Below are 20,381 nucleotides of genomic sequence, written 5' to 3' on the forward strand. Positions count from 1 at the left end.
ACATTCTCAAAAATTACAGCAAATATATTCAAAAAGTAAAGGTCTTCATGGGACAGGTACTAAAGATGACAGTTACAGAACCTAATTAGCTACTTTTTCTACCTTTTTTAAGCTGGTAGCAAAAAAGATTATAAATTAAGAATCTACATAAATTCACAAACAGCATAAGAACTACAGGAATGAAGTGAAAGTAGCATATGATATACAAGAGCCCCAACTTGCAGAAGCAGACATGCACACAATTGCAATCAGACATTTCACAGAAGTTGACTCTTAATACTTATGTAGATATTGTACATGTACTACAGGACTGCTAATTCTACTGCGTTATTCTTCTATTTTCAATCTATTGAACAGTTAAGAGAAAACCCTATGAAAATCCATGTAGGATGTAGAAAATAGCCCCACTGCCCTATCAAGATATTTATGCCTAGAAGGCACTCCTTGCATTTACTTAAGAAACAAATTCACTACCCTGTTGTTCTTCACCGTTCCCTTTAATTTAGGTCAAATTTTTATTTATTGTTTCTTTTTCAGACGCAACAAAAGTTTTGTGTGTGTGCTACCATCCCCAAAAATCCTGAATGACAGAGCAAAAAGAATTTACTCCAGGGGAAGAGGTCACTAGGATGAAAGGTAGAAGAATCTTAAACATCAGCTAGACCAGATGTTGGTAAAGGCAACCTACTGCTGTTTCTCTATGATGTAGCAGCCTTTGTCTGCTGCACCTCCTCCAGAGTGTTTTTGGCTTAACAGATGTTTATAGGTTCAATATTTTAACATCCATCTATCTTAATCTCCTTGCTTCTGGTATACCCATGGCACTCTGTTCTGCTGTTCACAAAGCACTAAGTGATGAAACCTCAGTTTCTGTGTAGTCAGTATAAAACTTCAGTGACTCAGCAAGACCTTTCACCATAAACCCTCTGCTCAGAAAGACAGCTGTGTGGAAGGCCCAATGGGTTAACACAGGAAGTTCCTGTAACAGCCTCTTGCTCCTTGGCATCACAATCACTCCTTAAGGGGCTTGGAGCTCATTTTACAGAAGTCACAATTCTATTGCAACTGGCACGTATGAATATAACATTTCTTTTGGAAGCAGCTGACACTGCTACTGCTACTGAAGTCACACAATCCCATACATTTATATTTGAAAAATATATTATAAAAAATTATTAAACAGAATACAAATCAGACATTATTGACACACTTTTAAAGTAGTGACAATCTTATTTTACTACTCATTATAAACTAAAGCCAATATACTCTGATGTGTAAAAACCTCATTTTCTGGGAAGCTTCCCATCCTAAAATCCTGGCAGATGAAAGCACTGCTATGTCTGCAAGAACACTGAAGTTAGCACTCCCATTTTTCTTTCCTCTAAGAAACCTTGCCACAGTAGGTAATAGAATATATTTCCTATATGCATAGCTCCTATACAAAGTCCTATTTTAGGATATAACCCTGGTCCTTCAAATGCTTTACACAGAACACTATTTTCTCACAGTTTCAGCTTGATCATAAAAACAGACGAAATAAGCAGTACTTGTTGCATGCATTAAAACATAAAAGGACTTTTCAAAGCATTCTTGCAGGTGGAGAGCTATGTATTCATGATTTTACTCACTCTCTCAAGTATTATTATAGCATAATGATAAACCTATTTACAATATCCAAGACAAATTTATTGTGTCAATCTCACTAAACTTTTTGCATTCTCTTGAATCAAAACCTTTCTCTGCCTGATGGGTCAAAGGAAATAAAAAAAGGCTTAAATTAATAAAGTTGGTATGTAGCTATCTGAAAAGATATATACCAGACTAAAATGCTGTGGTGAATACTTAATGTGATCATATAGAGAAAAGGCAAATAACTTCAAATCCTCGATCAAAGTTCTTTTAATGCAAGTGCTGTAAGTGGTTGATTACTTAGTATTCTAGACTTGAAGACAAAATATCAAACAGAAGTCTTTGGTGACTTAGTACCAACCCTAAATTGAAACAAAGACCCCTCAAAAGCAAGACAAACTTCTAAAACATAGGACTTATTTGTCATTCATCCCTCTGAAATTTTAGTATAGTCTACTAAATAGTTTAGTTGTATTTTTCAGCCAAATGCAGTTATCAGGAGCTGACTATTCCACAAAATGTCAAATAAATGAAGGTAATATAGAGGACTTTTTGCCAGTGCTTTAGCTAGTTGTTAGACTTCAGTAGCCTTTAGAGAGCATTAAGTACCCTTTGGCTAATTGGCCAATGGTAAATTAATCCTCTTTTTATTCCAGCAGCACTATTTTAACACCCTTTGCACTCTGTCAGTGTAGTATCTGAATGACAAAATAATATTGTGCATGAATAATAAGCAGAAAAGTTAAATTAACATTTCATGTTTCACATGCCATACCTATGTGTCAGGGAAAAGAACCCTCTTTTAAAGCCACTGACATTCAACTTTTTTAAACAATCTCGTGTTGACACCTTACTGAAGTGAATCTTCCTAATTACTGCTAATTGCCTATCAAGGAAAAAAAAAATCTTTCCTTGAAGTGCAGTTGTCTAGTATAGATGAACACAGCTCCAAAGTGCACAGTAAAGACAGACATGACACTTGAGGTGTGCTACATTATTGTGAGGTCATACTAAATACGGTTTGCAGTGAACAAAGCAGCTTTTAAGGATGTTTAAGCTACTGAAAATGTCAATCTCTCATGAAGTGAGATTAAATTAGTTTCCCGAAGAGAAATACAGACATTAACCAGCAGATAAGAGGTACATTTCTCATTGCAGTTATTTTACTGAAGAAAAACTTTTGTCCTATTGATAGTGCTAACACAATTGCCGTTCGTCTGCTTTTTAACAGCAATTTTTACATTGGAATTGCCCTTTCACACATACAGATTCAAAATTCAGCTGTTATTGGAAAAACATCACTAACAATGACTCCTAGACTCAAAGTGTCTTCTTAAACATGTACTACTACTGATCAATCATCACTTCTAAATAGGTATTTGCTGTATAACACTTCATAAACAAAGGTTTTATCTGTAATTTTAATTCAGATACTTACAGTTAATCTACAGCTAAATTTATTCTACAACTTTTAAAAGTCTAACATTGCAATACTTGGCTACAGCAACTTATTATGTAATACAAAATAATATCAATTGAATCAGTCCAGACAGGTCATTTTTGAATTTTGGTTTATTTTTCTTTTTTTTGTAATGACTAACAATATCACATAGATGAAGAGCAGAAAACATGACTGTATTTTAGAGAAACATAAAACACTCATATATAAATGAATTGGGGTAATATATTCTAGGCCCAATTCTCCAAGAAATTAACTGCTCCTGTAACAAGAGACAAGTCTGACTACAGAACTGTGCATTGTGCAACCAATGATTTCTCAAATAAATTATAGAAAATGAGAAAAAACACTTAGTAATAATACAAATCACAATTTTTAAGATGATGAAAATGCTGCTGATATATGTCATCTATATAATGATTACACCAATTAAAAGATAAAGGTTTTCTCCTACAGCAATTCTATTTTAGCCTTTATTTTCTAACCCTTTAATTTCATTTTCATTTCATACAAGCAAACATTGCTGTATCCCATGTCTAATTTCTGTACGTATTAAGAACACTATCTTGCTTTCATACTAAAGCAGATGCTGCACTCCATCTGTCCTTGCAAATTTCAAGGGAATATAAGGACTATTAACTATTTATTTAACAGTACTTATAAAAGTAGTTTCATGATGATCAATTATATAATCACAACTATATAATTTAATTTTTGTTGTGATTGATTTTCCAATATGGAGATGTAAACTGACAAAATATGTAGATGCAGAACATCATCTGCAAGGCCTTACTATTTCCAGAGAAAAATTACAGAACTTGAAGAAATCAGTATTTATTTAAAAAAAAAAAAAAAAAAACAGAAAATGCAGTATTTCAGTGTATACTATATTTGAACTTATTTGAAGTATTAATATTTGCTAGACACAACACAGTACATTAAAATGTTTTACTACAAAAAAATTAAGAATTAAAATATAACTGGAGACATTTCATGACACTTTGTGGTGATTGAAAATATCTGAGTATTATGCCAAGCCAGTTGTGAAGATGTGAAGTTCAAAATCAATGTTTTCATGTTTCCACCACTGTTATTTAAATAAATACTCAAAAATACTAGTTTTCCAACATCTAACAGACCCGTGCACATTAAGTATTGCTATATACAAGGGAAGACTTCCAGCTGATGCATAAACTGTGCTCCAAGATTTCCATGGCTTTATACTTACTAGGGAATTTTCAATATAAGATGTGGTATCCATGCGGTCTTTTGCAGTTAGGACCAAGTTTTACTGCAAGATTTTTTTTCAGGTCTACACAGTATTTATCTGATTTCCACCAAACATGAGAGTTGGGGCAAACTCATAAAGCTTGAAATTTGAATTTTTCATCTAGGGTCAGGGATAGTGCTTGCCATATTCCCCCTGCTTAATCTTAACACATCTAAGCACTGCAAATGAACTGCTTGCATGACAGCCAGTCAGGGAATTTCACAATCCCTACAACTCATTACAAATTTAACAGCAGCAATACTAAGTATTCATATGTTTCAGATAACACATACAAATATGCTGCACTAAAACTCATTGGGGGAAAAAATTAATAATGCTTCCATCTGTTTTCTGTATAACTCACATAAAATAGAGAGAAACCAAAATGAAAATGCTATTTTAAAGACTGTGTTTAAACTTTATTTTGATTTACCCACTTAGTTCCAAAGCATACAGCTTTATATCTTTAGAAACTAAAGTTATTTTTAAGAGAATATATATGAAAACAGAAACAAAATAAGTGAAAGAATGGTGAAATATTAATTTAACCTCTCTGCATTTCCCTGTGTTTTAGATAGTGAACCATTTTCTGCTGAAATATTTCTGTATCTCTAATGTAAGTGGGTAGGAAATCTGCTTGTAGGGAAAGCTGTTCCATCTCCTTTATTACTCTTTACATATTATTTTCCTTTGCTCAAATTTCAGATTTTCAACTCTTAAAGACCATTCTCTTCCAACCTACTTTAGGGAAGTGATGCAACTATTCTAAAATAAGAACTACTAATATGCATGTAGGCAATAGAAAGTCTCAGAAGCTGATTGCAATATTCAAGGAACAAGATTTATAAAGATAGCTCTATGCTTAATTTTGTTCAATTATTTAAGTATCTCATTTCCAGCCATTTCAGATATTAATACAAGCAGAAAAAAATGTCCTCAAGTCTTCTTATTTGTTTTTATGCAGACAGCTGTGCAAAATCAAAACATTTTAAACATAAACTGTATTAACAAACTTACATAGTGGAAAAGTTCTATGTTCTCATAGAGAATAAGAAACACAGAAATAAACAGCAAATAATTGTATAGAAAAAACTTAAGTATCTGGAAGGAATTTCTCGAATCACATAAGGTGATGTTACACAAATACTTATTTATTGATTCTTTACATTTCAATAAAAGAAAACAAAGACATTACTAGCCACTTCTGAGAGGTATGAGAAAGCTGATGACATACATCGTGAGGAGGATGCAAAGACAGGAATATTTTTCAAAATAATGAACTGCTTTTAAAAATTACCACTAAAATGTACTTCATATAAATTAAATTGGTAATTCATCCCCAGATTCTTGTAAATGAACCCCCACAGTCTTATCTTTAATTTGTAATTTATGTTATCATCAGAACCCTTGCTAAAATTACAGGCATAAATGAACAGTTTAGGGTAAAATGCTCTTTATATTACTCTATTATTTATATACTATTTATACTTATTTAATATCTGAAGAGACCATTACAAGAAAAAGATATGTTTTCAGCCTAATGTATAAAGTGAAATATACCTTCCCTTTATCACAATTATCATCAATATTATGGCTCACTCGGGCCATAGTATTTCCACATGCATGAACAGTTTGAGGGCAACACTGCAATTCTAAACCCCAGCTTGAATGCGACCTTCAGCTGCTCCATAGTTCCTTCACTCTCTTCTTCTGGTTTTACCAAGGTAAAAGTACAGACAAAATCACTCATCTTGTGTCCAGAATACCTTAAAGCCCACAGGATAACCTTCCAATCCAAAAGTAAGTTCAGCCACCAAAGAATAAATGCCTTACACTGCCTATGAATCTTGTGAGATGTGCTGTGGCTATGGCTAGTCATTCAGTCTCCACTGCTGAGAAAGGAACTGAAGGGCTGGACATATTAAGAACAGAATGGAGTGATGCAAAGTAAACCTGAGCATGATACAAGCCACGGGAACGGTCCATGATGTCACGGTGTGACATGGGTTTTGCCAATTTTAATATATTTAATTTCTTTTAGAGAAAGGATTTAAGAGTAAAGACAATGCAAGCTTAAAACTTTAAAAGGTACAAGAAGAAATTTATTAATAACACAAAAAGAATTCAAAATAAGATTTCTAGATTAATCCCTCCTACCCCTTCCTTCATTCCACATTCCTTAACAACAACATACAGAGAACAGTTATCTACTTGAATAATCTTTTCACTTCACCCTTGAGAAAAAAGTTCCTTTTTTAGTTATGGCTTAGAGGGTGTCTTCACCTTCACAATCTACATCTGCCCGGGAAAATATTGCAGATTATGACTCTCCTCTCATTTTCACAGTCCTTCCAGAGCTGTGCTATGGGTTATGTTACACACTTGGGGTACCATTTTAAAGGCAAGCTGCTGGAAGACAAAATTCTCTTAATCTCCTTCTCTATCAAATATCTCTGTTCATATTCCAGTCCCAGAACAGAGAGCTCCAATTCTCCGAGGCAAAAAAGTCTTCATCTCAAGCGTCCAAACCTCCCCAAGTATATTTCACTGTTTAAAGGAATTTTAGTGTAGTCACAATCCCCTTAGCCCACAAAAAAGATTTTCAGCTACTTATCAGTTGCATCTTTCAGTCTCTTCCCATCAGGAACTTTATCTTCATTCCGCTGACCTCTATAGTCTCCATGCTTTATTTCTTCTTATTCAGGGGAGCTCAGGAGAATCTTATCCAGGCATTAAGAAGTTAAAAATGTATCCAGATCGTGAAGGATCCACATGAGCAACTGGAGGCCTCTTCTGCCACATGGAGAGCCGAGCCGAGCCGAGCCAGCAGCTCGGAGGGGCCGGCAGGGCCGGGGCCCACCAGGCCAGGGCCGGGCCACCCGGAGCTGGGGCCACACGGGGGCCGCCTGAGGCCGGGGCGCCTGGGAGTTGCTAACGGCCTGGAGACCGGAAAGCAAAAGGGAAAATTAGCCTTAGCAATGTGATTTATGAATGCAAAATAACTTTTCATTGGTTTTCCGAGCTGTCCATCACCAAACCAGCTCTCTGATTGGTCTCTGTAGCTCACAGGGGAAGCCCCCAGAGGGACAGCCCCTCCTGTTCCCCGCCTGGTGGAGCTTTCCCTCAGGCGAATCCACCCCTCTCCCTTAGCAGTGAAACCAACACATGACTACCTCATTAATTCCCAGTTAAGCCTTAGGAGAGCAAATCAGACCATGCAAAACATCAGTAAGAAATTAAAATATTCTTCTACTTCCTCTAACAGGCGCAGAGTCCATGAGGTTCAGGCAAACCACCACCTTGCCAAAACTACAAACTTCTTCCTTTGGGTTACAAGGACAGTAAGAATGTCTGACTTTAATAGGGATGCCATAGAATTCTGAGAACCAGCACTCATTCTCTCCAACAATGGGGAGTCTAAGACAGAGAATAATTAATACAATCCCAAAGAAGGAAAGCTGTAGATATGTATCTTTAAAAAGGAATCTCAGGTGTAGTTCCCTTGTCTCAGAAGTGTTTTAGATTTAATGTTTCTTTTTCCAGGGCTGCACATGTCTTAGTACAAAAAAACCCTAAAAAAGATCAACAAAAGCTTTAGAAGGTTCATGCATCATCCTTAGTAAAGTGATAAGAATGGCTTATACCCCTGGTTATGAATGTATATTTCAAAATTTCTTCCTGCAGTGAAATGGACAACAGAGGACCAGCACCAACTTTGAACACATAAGCGTAAACAGGGGATTGTGGGAATTAGAAATCTGGAGTAAAATGCAGACTTTAGTAAAAATGCCAATTCCCTTCGTGCAATATATTCTAGATAAAGAAATCTCACTGTGTGACAGGTAAGACAATAGGGTCAAACAGGAAACTAGTGCTTTGCAGACCTATCAGTGTGGAACTGGTGAGGGTAAAGATTCCTCTTTTGAAATGCAGAGGACTCCAAAAGAACTCTTCTTCTTGAAGGACAAGATATTGGAGCTGTTATGGTCCTCCCTTTTAATCACTGTTAAATCTTACTAAATACCAAAGAGTAATAAAATGCATGGAGGAAAAGGAGGACTTGGAGTCCAAGGAGCAAGAGTTTTCAAAGACTAGCTTCTAAATCCATTGTTCAAACTCTTCTCTATCAAGGTATCTTTTGTCTTTAATCTGTTATTTTTTTATTTAATATTTCATTAATTACAGACTTTCAATCTTTCCTTATTGTTGCTATGTTCAAAACTTACTAAAATCCTTGTTTCTTTCTTCCAATCTGTGTTTTGTGTGCGTTGCCAAACCAAGCTACAGTACTACAAAGAGTACCATGACATTGCTGAGTAGGAAATAAAAAAAAAGGTCCTCTGTGAAATTCTCTGTAAAAAATAATGCCTAGCAATGGTTGTGCTCTGAAGAGCAGTAGTTTGACAAGCTGGTGGCCCTCATGCTATGAAGTACTATCTTTGTGTTCCTGAGAAACACAGGCATTTGCTCAGCCTGTGAATCTTCGCAAAATCAACACACATATCCGCAAGACAAAATAATCCCACAAACCAAAACAAAACCCCAAGCAAACAAAAAAGCCACAATCCAATCCAAAAATCAACCACTATTTTGACTTTTCCCACAACTTACTGAGTTTTACCTTATGGTAGAACTTACAGATTTCACATATGGTACCTTTAAATGAGGGATAACATGTAAAACTTAAGACACCATATATGCATGTATTTTTTCATGACCAACAACACCTTCTCCCCTCTAGGTTTATTGTTTATGTACAAATACTGGAAAAATAATTTGAAAAAGTAGATATCAAGAACATTGCTGTGGTCACTCACAAGTGTTCTTTCAATTACATTTCAATTTTGTCCTTTGGGATACAAACCAAAGAAATTATTTTTGAAGAATAAAAGAAAATCCTTACTAGCATTGGAAAAAATCTCAAAACAGCCTAACCTTCATTCAACAAAACCTCTTTCTTCTTACTTTAACTAATAACTTATTTTTAAATGAGATAAAAGCAGACTTTAAAGTATTTTGTTAAAAATTGATAACATGTTAGCAAATATAATTTTTTCTTCTTCATGTCTAACTTTAAAATTGTTACTACAATAACTGCTTTGGAAAGAAAAAATGCAAATTAAAAATTACAGCTTCTTTGTGTATTTTTCATACCTGAAAACCATTTTTAAACTGAAACATAAATAAAATGACTTGAAAAGTGACAAATAGAGGAATAGTACATGGAACTTTGGCGTTCTGTTACATAACTTAGTTTTCCTTAAGTTTTTACCTTAGTATTTTTAAAATTACCTGCTTCTGATACTAGCAAAAATGTGCAGCTATTCTCAACCATATTTATAAAGAAAGAAAATATGTAATTATCAAAATTATGGCATGATTATGCCCATAGTGACTGTTACACATCCTTTCTGACCACCACTTAACAAGATCTTACTGACAAACATGAATTGCCACACATCTCTACATGCAAGATAAAGCCAGGAAAGTTAAATTTCTTTAGAAAATTTAAGCAGAGTTTCCTGCTTGCAGCTGTACAGAAGTCATCCACTTACTACAAAGAAAACAAAAATTACACACTTGCAATGCTTAGATCCCTTTCACTGACTTAAAATCTTGCTCTCCCAAGTGACTTAACAACCTGAGAAAACCAGCAGTGTGACTACACTGTGCAGGGTGTTCCTAGTGATAATCATGCTTTCTTCAACACCTAATACAAAACACAGACATTGTTTTAACAAATACCACTTGGCTTGACCTAGAAGATAGGATGAAGGAATAAGAGAGTCACGTCCAATTCCTCATGGATTCTCAGCTTGAATCCTGGATTTTGCACAGTTAACCTTACGAACATGATCCAAGTGACATTTCACAAATTCCTGGATAAATGTTGCTACACTCTGCCAGCAGAGAGACTGGCTGTGTCATGCATAGATCAATAATATCACTGTGTTTCATCGGCCTCAAAATCAAAAGTGCTTCATCTGGCAAAAGCCATGGCCCTTGAGGATGAGACATATATAAAATGAATACTGTACACACGATGTCTACTACAAAAGCTGCAAGTGTAAAGAAAAGTCTAGAGACACACAGGTGAGTACATGTAAACAGGGAAACATGCATTTGTATATATAAAGACATTTTTAACTCCTGTTTATGAAGAGTGTCACAAATAACACAAAGCAGCAGCTGAATAACAGAAATGAAACTGAACTTTTATGATGCCTGACAGAAATATAAAAAACACAGGAAAATCCAATATTCAGACATTGGAGAAGTTCTGAAGAAAATAAAAGAACATTGTGAACTGTACACAGAAGTGTCTATGAGAGTGGGCTGCAATAAAATGCATGCTAAGCCATATATACTGCCTTCTGATCAAAATTATGTTCATTGAAAATATGTTTTTATCTTTTTCATAGTAACCACTCAAAATAGAAGCTGAGGTGCCAATAATCATATACTACCTGTAGTTCCAGTATTCCTCAATATAGATTTTCCTAAAATAACACCAGAAATTTATGTCTCCTACCATTTAGACTTCCTCATATCTAACTTAGTCTTTTGGTGATGGAGATAGTAAAATTTTCAAATAAGTACAGCACTTGTAGGTTTTTAATTGAAATTACTTTTCATTATAATGTTTGTTTGTTTGTTTGTTTTAAAATTTTATTTATGCTGAAGTTTAAAGTTTATATTGTAAATAAATCTTTGGACTGGTAAGTATTTTTACTGTTTTGAAGCTAAACCTTTAACAAAAATCTAAGCTTGAATCAAGATATTGACAAAAAAAATTGAAAAAAAATTGAAAACAAAAATCATCTCTATGCCCCCAGTTAAAATGAAAAGTTTTTCCTTAAAAAATGTCACAATTACCTCACTAAAAATGGATTTCTTTATGCTTAATCCTCCCAGTAAAATGTGAAGTAAATACTTTAAAAAATCATATTTTATATTTTGTTTTGTGTATTTTCCTTTACCAACTTACATACTATGTAAATCAAAAAGCTTTCATCTTCTCTCAGCTGTGCAATCAGCAACATTCAAAGGGTATTACAGGACTAAGATAATCCTAAATTCTGTGTACATTACACACAAAAGCCAGTCTCCCTTCTCTGCATATCTTCTGCTTAAGACTAATGATCTTAAAATGCTCCTGCTGCACACTGTGGAATGGGCATTTCCTTTGGGTTACTTCCTTCATTTCAATATCCACCCTCCCTGTGCTGTGACTTTATATACGTATGCCTTCAGTGGTGATGGCTTCTTCCTCTGCCTCAGAATTCATCTTTCTCATAACCTGATGTTTGAGTGCTATTACAGCACTCCTGCTTGACCTCAGATCCCTAAAAAACAAGTGGTTTGACTTACCTTAAACTTATCATCCATGTTTACATCTCTTTTATGCAGCACTAAACTCATTTTAGCATTAATTTAAAAACATTGCTGAGCTCTGTGATGTAAAAACACTTCATCCATGCTTGCTTCAGGTGAGCGAACAGTGTTACTGAAGTTCAGAATTTACCTTCCTCTTCATACTTCCCATTAATTAAGCTCATGCCATCAAACAAACACTCTTTTTGTTACTTTTTCATGCATCCTACAGACCCAACATTTTTTTATTTCTTTAAGAAGGAATCTGCCCACGGCTAACCACAAGCAGCTGATTTCTCTCTAATTCTTCCTTTTTAGATATAGATTAGTTGCAGCTGTCTGGCTCCAACTGCAATAGTCAATTACAGTCACCTAAAAATTACAGATATCATATCTAGTATGTTTCTATCTTTGCTGTTTTTTCAATCTTCCTTGGCTAGACTGAGGAATCTATAAGATTTCTTTCTCTTAGATAATTAAACATGAGTTAACCTGCTAATCTGCTCTCTGAAAATCTCACATTGTATTTTCAAATCCTCTTCATTAGTCTTTAGATGTTTTTAAAATTAATTCAATTTCCTTCTTGGATTCTGTGTATTAGAACTATACATATTATTTTAAGACCAGTCAAATTATGCCAGTGAAAGAACACATATTCTTTCTGCTCCTCTTGTACAGACTCTGATTTATACATTTGTATTTTTTTTTAAATGGCAATGAGAGCTCATGCTCAGCATCACCTCCTAGGAGTCTCATTTTTCTTCAGAGTCCCCAATTCCCAGGAGACAGCCATTCAGCCTCACTCAGTGTGAAACCCAAGCAACATATTGGTTTTCATTATGATGTAATGATTTGCTCATTAAAAACACTGTGAGATCATAACAATCCATACTCTTCAATCAGACTCTGGTGGATGATTGAAAGCTTAAGAGTAGTTGACAATGACTAAAGATATCCTACTGCACTGGCCTGAATTTTTTATGTTGACACTAATTTTTAAAAAATGATTAAAAGATTTTAGTTCCAAAACAAACAGCAAAACAACAGTCATTTATTTCCTAGTATATTCAGATAAAATAGATATGTAAGGTGTAAGCCATTATCCTGGTGAAAAAAAATAATGTTATCATTCATGTGAGGGAACTGAAAAATTAATTTCATGGTACATGAGATTCTGAGCTAGTGAAAATGATTAAGTGGTACTTATATGCACCAATTTAACTTTAAGGCAGGAATTGAGACATTGAGTCTCCATTGTGTTCCATATAGCAATGCTTAGACCCAATCCAAATACTGCGTAAAACCAAGTATGGCGAAGACAATTTTTGAAATTTTATTTCATATTTACATTTCAATAAGCAATGACTTGCACAGAGGCACACAACAAAAATGAGTAAATGTGCTTTTAAAACCTCTGATACCTTCAAATCATGGAGATATTTTTGAAATCCCATGACCTTACCCATCCACATTCTTAGAAAATGCAGCTACTCAAATAAAGAACTGTCTTTTATCAGTTCCCCTCATCCATGTATGTACCTTGCTAACCATACTAAGCACTCTCCTCCACCAATCTTATGTTCTGTATCTTTACATTGAGAAAAATTTAACAGATTAGGACAGGAGCAAAGTAAAGGAGAACAAAAGTAGAAGAGTCCATTGGGAAAGGGCAGAAGAATCAACTCAATGTTCACAATACAATTTCACATGAGTCATGAAAACTTTTCCTAAGAACATAATTTGGAACACATTTATCTAGGCTGGAAAAGAGAGAAAAGAGGGACCGTTAGGTAAAAATCCATCAAAAAAACAGGGAAGGGAACTGGAACTTCCAAGGGAGAATATATGGCTGATGGAAAAGCAAACTAGCTATTTCTTGTTCATTATTTCAGAGTCTATCAGAATACTAAATCAGAGAATATTAACAAAAATTTGCTACATTCCCTGTTGTTACTCCTTCTCTAAAAGTTGAAAACAAAAAAGGTACCCCTCACTTTAGAGATCTATATGTAAGATCAGAGGGAATAAGACTTAATTTTACCATTATAAGTAGGATGTCTTGAAATTTCCTTGAATTCAGTGGAAATAAGCACATATAAAAGGGTTTATTAAGATCACTTTCATAGTTAATAGCAGTAGTTACTAATAATGAAAAATTCATGGGCTGTTCTAGTGAACAAACCTACGAGTACTGGTCCAATTTCAACACAAACTGGTTGTCTGTGAAAGACTCTAAGAATATCTCATCTGCCTGAGATGAAATGTAATCTCACGGCAACATATGAATAATTATTCCCAAATAAATGACCTTTTTGTGTGAAATTTAATGATGAATAAATATCCTCTGACAAAACCATATACTATCCACAGAACTTTACATAGTAGAGAAGGTTAAAGAATCCAGTGGAGCTTTATGATTAACTTGTTTACTTCTTTTGGACCATTGGGCCCAAAGATTAAGTTCCCATAAATTCACTTAAACTACTCTTATTAAAAGTAGTTAGGACAAGATTTGCTATATCCTTCTAAAGATGGGGAGAAAAATAATGATTCCCATCATTTTTTGGGAGCAGACTTTTCCTAAACAACTTCACAGAATTCTCTGATTGTTCCACTACAATCTATGAAGGTGAACACAAATGATTTTGCATCAAGCTTGTCAAAAGTGTTAAATATTATGTGTGTGGGGTTTTTGTTTGGAAGAGAGCTACAAGGAAGAGGTTATAGACTTAACTCTGCCCTGTAAGAATGGAAAAGGACATTGTTTAACAGAGCCAAAATAATTTGAATTCTTATCAGATTATTTTTAACATATTAAAATCTGTGGTCATTAACAGTGTCTCTGCTTTAACTTTCTTTTACTATTTATATATATCTGAAAGTCAGAACTCCTGCATCTGCTACTAATGTAGCATTAACTTTATGCAAATTTTATTTGTATAAATTACTATTTATGCTTAATTTTAAAGTCTCCCAAATTTCAATTCTCAATCTTTTAATACTTTTTTTTTTCATTCAGGTCTTCTATAGGTATCATTAAAATTGCCTAATGTATTAACATAATAATGAGAAACACCTTTTCATGTTACCAGAGAAAGAAGAAAATCCAACACTCAGAAAAGGTGACACTAAATATAGAATCTCTTTCATGAACTTAATAAAAATACACAAATGCTCTGGGAGTACATCCATGTAACAGATTTCAAACACATAAACCCAGGACATTCATAAAAGTGTTTTGACAGAAAATAACTGGATGGGTTTACAACCACTTCTAACTGGACTACCTTTATCTAGAAAGCCCACAAAATCTGTCCAATTACACATTTGCTGGAATGAACAAAATATGAGGAAATTTCAAAAGCAGTTTTAGCTGCTGCACGATAGTTACAAATAGTGTTTAGTTTATAATTCCAAATTTATTCCTAAAATTTTCTTTAAGGTAACTACAAACATACACAAATTGTTATATAAATATATATAATGTATAATTGTTATATTAACAATTATAAAGAGTGAAACAATTAGCAATTAACAATTATTAAAGAGTGAAAAATCCTTCATGAAAATTAGAGTTTAAGTGAGATAAAATAATAGTTCAGTCAATAATTTCCAATGCATCTAAATTTATCATCAGTTCCTTCTTTGTTTCAGTGTGACTGAAAAATACTAAATTGGCTGATTTTCTTATATTTATGTGCCATAAATGGAATGAAGCTGTGATCCTGGTTTCGTAGATGCAACACTGATCTGTCCTTTCATATACTAAGCAATAAAAAACAGTCAAGAGAGCTTGTAAAGAAAGCCACAACCTTTAAAGAAGGCTTTCTTTAGCACTTTGCTTTTCTGCTTTTCATGCTAACACCTTTCTATGCTTGAGATAATCTACTAGATAAACAAACTATGAGCTCAGGGGGAAAGAGTTCTCTTAAAATTCAAAGAAAAGTGAAAATCAAATAGCTAAAATAAAGTTTGGATGAATATTTAAAATGCTGTCAGAAAAAAGTATAGTCTGGGCCATATTTAAAATATGCTTCTAAAAAAATTAAAAGCTCTGTCCCAATTCAGCAAAAGTGTACTGATATATCTGCAGGAAGGCATCTGAAAAAACTTTAGTTAAACCCTCATATCATCCCCTTCAAAGAATGTGTCAGCATTTGACCGGTTGACTTATTCTTATTCTGAGATTCAAGTTTCCTGCTGGTGTAGCTCACACAGGCGCTTTGCCTGCAGTATTCCATAAAGAAATGCAGCTTTCCTGTGATATCACCTGAGAAACACTGGAGAACTGGGGATGCAGAAGTATGGTACATGTGAGCAGTGGACCTTCGAACAGCCTTGACATGAGTAAGAGAAGCACTAGTGACTTAAACTTCTTATGATTTTAACTTCTTATTCAATATACTTTGTCTGCATTTTTGCCACAAGAATAACACTGCATAAAACTAAATATGATTACTGCGTTGTATACAATAAATACACTCTTCTTACAAGCACTCAACAATAGAAATTAGTAGAGGTGAAGACTAAACCTTAGAACAAAGAACCTGAATTTCCCCTACAATTTCTTTCAAATGCGTTTCTTAGAAACTAAGAAAATACTAAAGACCATTGCTTCCACACTAAGTATCTGCTCCAGCTGTGATTTCTATACACCAATAACAAATGTAACTACTGTACTTCTGTACAGATGGTCTTGACTCAGTGTTAATGTGAATCCTTAGAGAATGCAACTGTTGATTCTCACATGTGCAGTCACTTTACAGCCATTTAAAAAAAATATGTAAGAAATTGCTTTTGCAGAAATAAAGCCAGATACCTACATTACTGCAAACCATCTATAAGACCAAACAAAATCAGAACTTAAATCCAGAATTCTGATCTCTTAAGAGCAGACAAACATACACTTATATATATGTCTGTCAGGATTTTCAAGAAAAATACACAAAACCATGCATGTATATATTCTGAAAATCAACAGATGCTAGACAGTCCTTAGGTTGCATGAACTGTAAAATCTGTCTCAAAATGAACATCTGGAACATTTAAATCTTAAATCTAGAGTCGATCTTCTAGAGTCCCTGGGGACTATAACGAAGGCCTGACTGCACAAACATCTGTCCTTGTCTGCTAAAGGATTTATTTTCTTAGATAAATTCAGGCAAAATGGCATCTTGTCCAAGCCATGATGTTAATGTTTACAGTTGCTAGACTGCAAAACTTACCTTAGCCTAGGACCAAAAGTTCACTATTAAAGTAAGTTTACATTATGGTTATGGCAGTTAACCATAGATGCTTATTTCTGAACATTAGTAATTTTGAAATTCTGGCACTCATGAAGTAATGAAGATTTACTCCAAATACAGATTGGTTGTGCCAATCTTTTTTTTTTTTTTCATGGTTTGACATCTTGTTTTTTACCTTCTACCTCTCAAGAAAATTCTAAAATCTAAGTACCAAAAGTATTAACAAAACAACTTTAAAAACATTATATCCCTTGCAGTATCTTAAAACTTCACTTCTAGACAGTATTTCTTATCAAAAAAAAACCCATACAAGTCTCCCACACATAAGTGTGCTTTAGAACCATAGGATATCTGCCTGAATCAGGGTTCTCTCTCTAAAACATGAGTGTACCCTGCAGTGACTGTGTAGGTTCTTTACCTCCTTAATTTTCACTTGGCAAGTAGCCCAAGCCTCTGCTTTAAATTTCCCACTTGGTAGCACTAGTATGGCACCTGAAGAGTAATTAGTTGTAAGAAAGGGAATTTGAATTGTTTGCTGAGAAGGAAAAAAATGTGCATGCCTAATAAAGATTTTTTCCTTGAGTACCTGAAACACCATTTATTTATTTTTGCTTAGAATGCATGACTCTTTAAATAGAACAGTGACCATTTTTTTTAAATCTTCCAGAAGAAATGAGTGATAGAAAACGAGTTTGGTTTTAAAGTAATTTTTTTTATTTTAGTCAGTTTTCCATTGCAGCACTTCTTATACATAAATTTTGTTCCCCCTTTTTTCTTGTTGGTTTTTTTTTTTTTTATGACATTTTAATGTCATAAACATGATAATGACATTTTCTATTTTATTTCTCACACTGCTCTTCTACGGACACCTAAGGAGTAGTCTTATAGGAAGGCAAAGCATGAAGATGTCTGAGAAATCAGAACATTTTAGATAATTACACATAAGTTCCCTGTGAAGTTTATACTGTCCATGAAATTTTATATTATGATACTGTTAGCAAGATAGGCAGATCTTCATTGGTTCCAATGACCTTGAAAACTCTTTCTAAACAATTCATACACATATATAGTTATGCAAAATGAGTAACAGAAATGAAGTCTTCCCTCCTTTAGAAATTAGCAGTTCCCTAGTCCTAAGAAAGTGAAAAGTGCTGCTCCTGATACTGCTTCTGCCTTCTGTGCAAAGACAAAAACACAAAGAATTTTGAGGGGGAGGGGATTTGATTTCTTTTTTAATGTCTGCCTCCTTCCAGCAGGTCCATCTGTTGTAGCACTATAATTCTGGAAGCAGGATGTGTGTGTGACCAACAGGAGACAATTACTGCATAAGTGTTTGTTGATTCAGCTCTATAAAGGGCAGGCCAATCACTACAGTATGAACAGAAAAGAATTCCAGCTGAGAAGCTGCATATAGATTAACACAAAATACATATATATATGAGAATGGGGAAAACCAGAAGGGAGTAATAGCATGGAAAAGAATTAAGCAGGAATGAAGATTGAAGCAGAGAAGAAAATTTGTGTCCTTAGGCTGTTAACTAAATACTTTACTATCTCTATTTCAATAAACTTTATTCTTTGGCTTTTCACCTTAACAGAGAAAGATGGGATTAAATAAATACGGAACTGGTCTGAGCACCCTTTGGAAGAAAACTTCCCTTGCCTTGGGGAGTGAGGAGAGAGTGTCTGTTCTTCACAGAGGAACAGGTAGTAGTTCTGGACTGACCAGATTCTGTCAGGAAGACAGCACAAGCTAAAAATGAAACTTACATCACTCATTTGAATACATGTAAAATATTAGCATGAATACCACCTTATTTCAAAAGGATAAATGAATTGCATTGACAAACTAGCCCAAATATTATTTATACACAAGAATTGGCCCACACAAAGCATGGTAATATATAATATTTCATAACTTTGACTATCAGAAACTAAAATACAAAAATCAGTGTTACCTAAATTTCACAGAATTGCAGTAGAATTAAGGTGAACATTGCAAGACACTATAATGAAAAGTATTTTACCTCTGTCTTCAAATTTATTAACCTGAAGTCTCTGATCAGCCAAGTGTAGCTGACTTGTTAATTTTTCATTGGTTTCTTTAACATTCTTAATGGAAGCCACTGCTGGTTTGTTTTTTTTTTTTTTACTCTGCAGAACAGCTATGTGCTTCTGCAGTGACTTAAATTTTTTTCTGCAGTAGAGTAACAGAGTAGCCCAGTTTTTGGACAGTGATATTTCTTCCTTTTGCTCTGTTCACTGACCATAAAATGGCTTGTTACTAAATGGACAACATCATCTTAAATAACATGATTTATGATTTTGTTTTGGTTCTTAAAAACACTCTTGGAATCTCTTAAATATTTCTAAGTAAACTGGTAAATTAACAGCTGACCTATAAAAACATTAACCATATGAAACTTTCAACCTATAAACACTCAATATTGTGTTTTTTCTGAAGTGCCAACAATGCAAAATCAACAAGGACTTAGAAGTTACATGTCTTGAATTTCTGATCAGGATTATCAAAAATAAAGGCTTCAGTGCTAACAGGCAGGGTATTTTTAAGGTCTAAACAAAAGTATATTTAATCTGTTTCATTGGCTATATTGGGTACAAGGGTCAAATATGAACAAAAGGTAATGAAAAATCTCATACCAGTCAGTGCATTCCCTAGGTGGGACTCAGTAAAAACTTACTTTAATTGTGTGAAAAGATGTTGTTTGACAGTCATTTATTATATGAGAATTTATGAGCTAAATATCTGAAAATAAACATACAAATTCAAACAAGCAAATATTGCAACAGCATATCAATGGGTTTGTGTACTAACTTTGTAGGAGAATACTATGACCCAGCAGTAGGGTACTTAAATCCTCTGGACAGATTCAAGAATTCTGTTAAAATTGGTGTTCCCAGATGTTAATGTAAACATTTGCACAATACATTCTTTCATGCTCATAAATCATGTTTTCAAATTCTTTTCCTGCAAGAGGGGAGTTCTGTTGAAGCATATTTAACTGTTTAGGGCTCTCCAGACACTTAAATTTGCTTCAGTTTCACCAGCCTGGTGCAAATGTCTTTCAGAATGTATTTACCTTCACCAGTAGGAACAGAAAGTAAGCATAATACAGGCCTTACAGATTTTGGAGTGTCTCTGCTATACTACCAATCAAGAGAGGACAGAATCTCCTGGATTCCCTGCCTTGTAGGTCCTCATCCAGAAGTGGAAGGAGATTAATTAGGAGCAAGCACACTTTTGTCAGATTTTCACATATATCATGTGCCCTACTCCTACTATGTATTGTTACCAACAGATTAATGGATAAGAATTTTCTTTTTTTTACAGTTTATTTGACCAAAAGTACTGATGAAATAACACAACCAAGAATATGTCACA

General features: G+C 34.2%; 1 protein-coding gene across 1 annotated transcript in view; it reads right to left on the reverse strand.

Annotated features, from left to right (window-relative positions):
• CNTLN (centlein) overlaps positions 1–20,381 on the reverse strand; it is a 186,975-nt gene that overhangs the window by 42,713 nt on the left and 123,881 nt on the right. The window contains 2 exon segments of the mRNA XM_079330391.1: positions 18,986–19,165; positions 19,167–19,240. Coding sequence (XP_079186517.1) covers positions 18,986–19,165; positions 19,167–19,240 — 254 coding nt within the window.

This window comes from Erithacus rubecula, assembly GCF_903797595.1.
Source record: "Erithacus rubecula genome assembly, chromosome: Z".
In the NCBI taxonomy this organism is placed as follows: Eukaryota; Metazoa; Chordata; class Aves; order Passeriformes; family Muscicapidae; genus Erithacus; species Erithacus rubecula.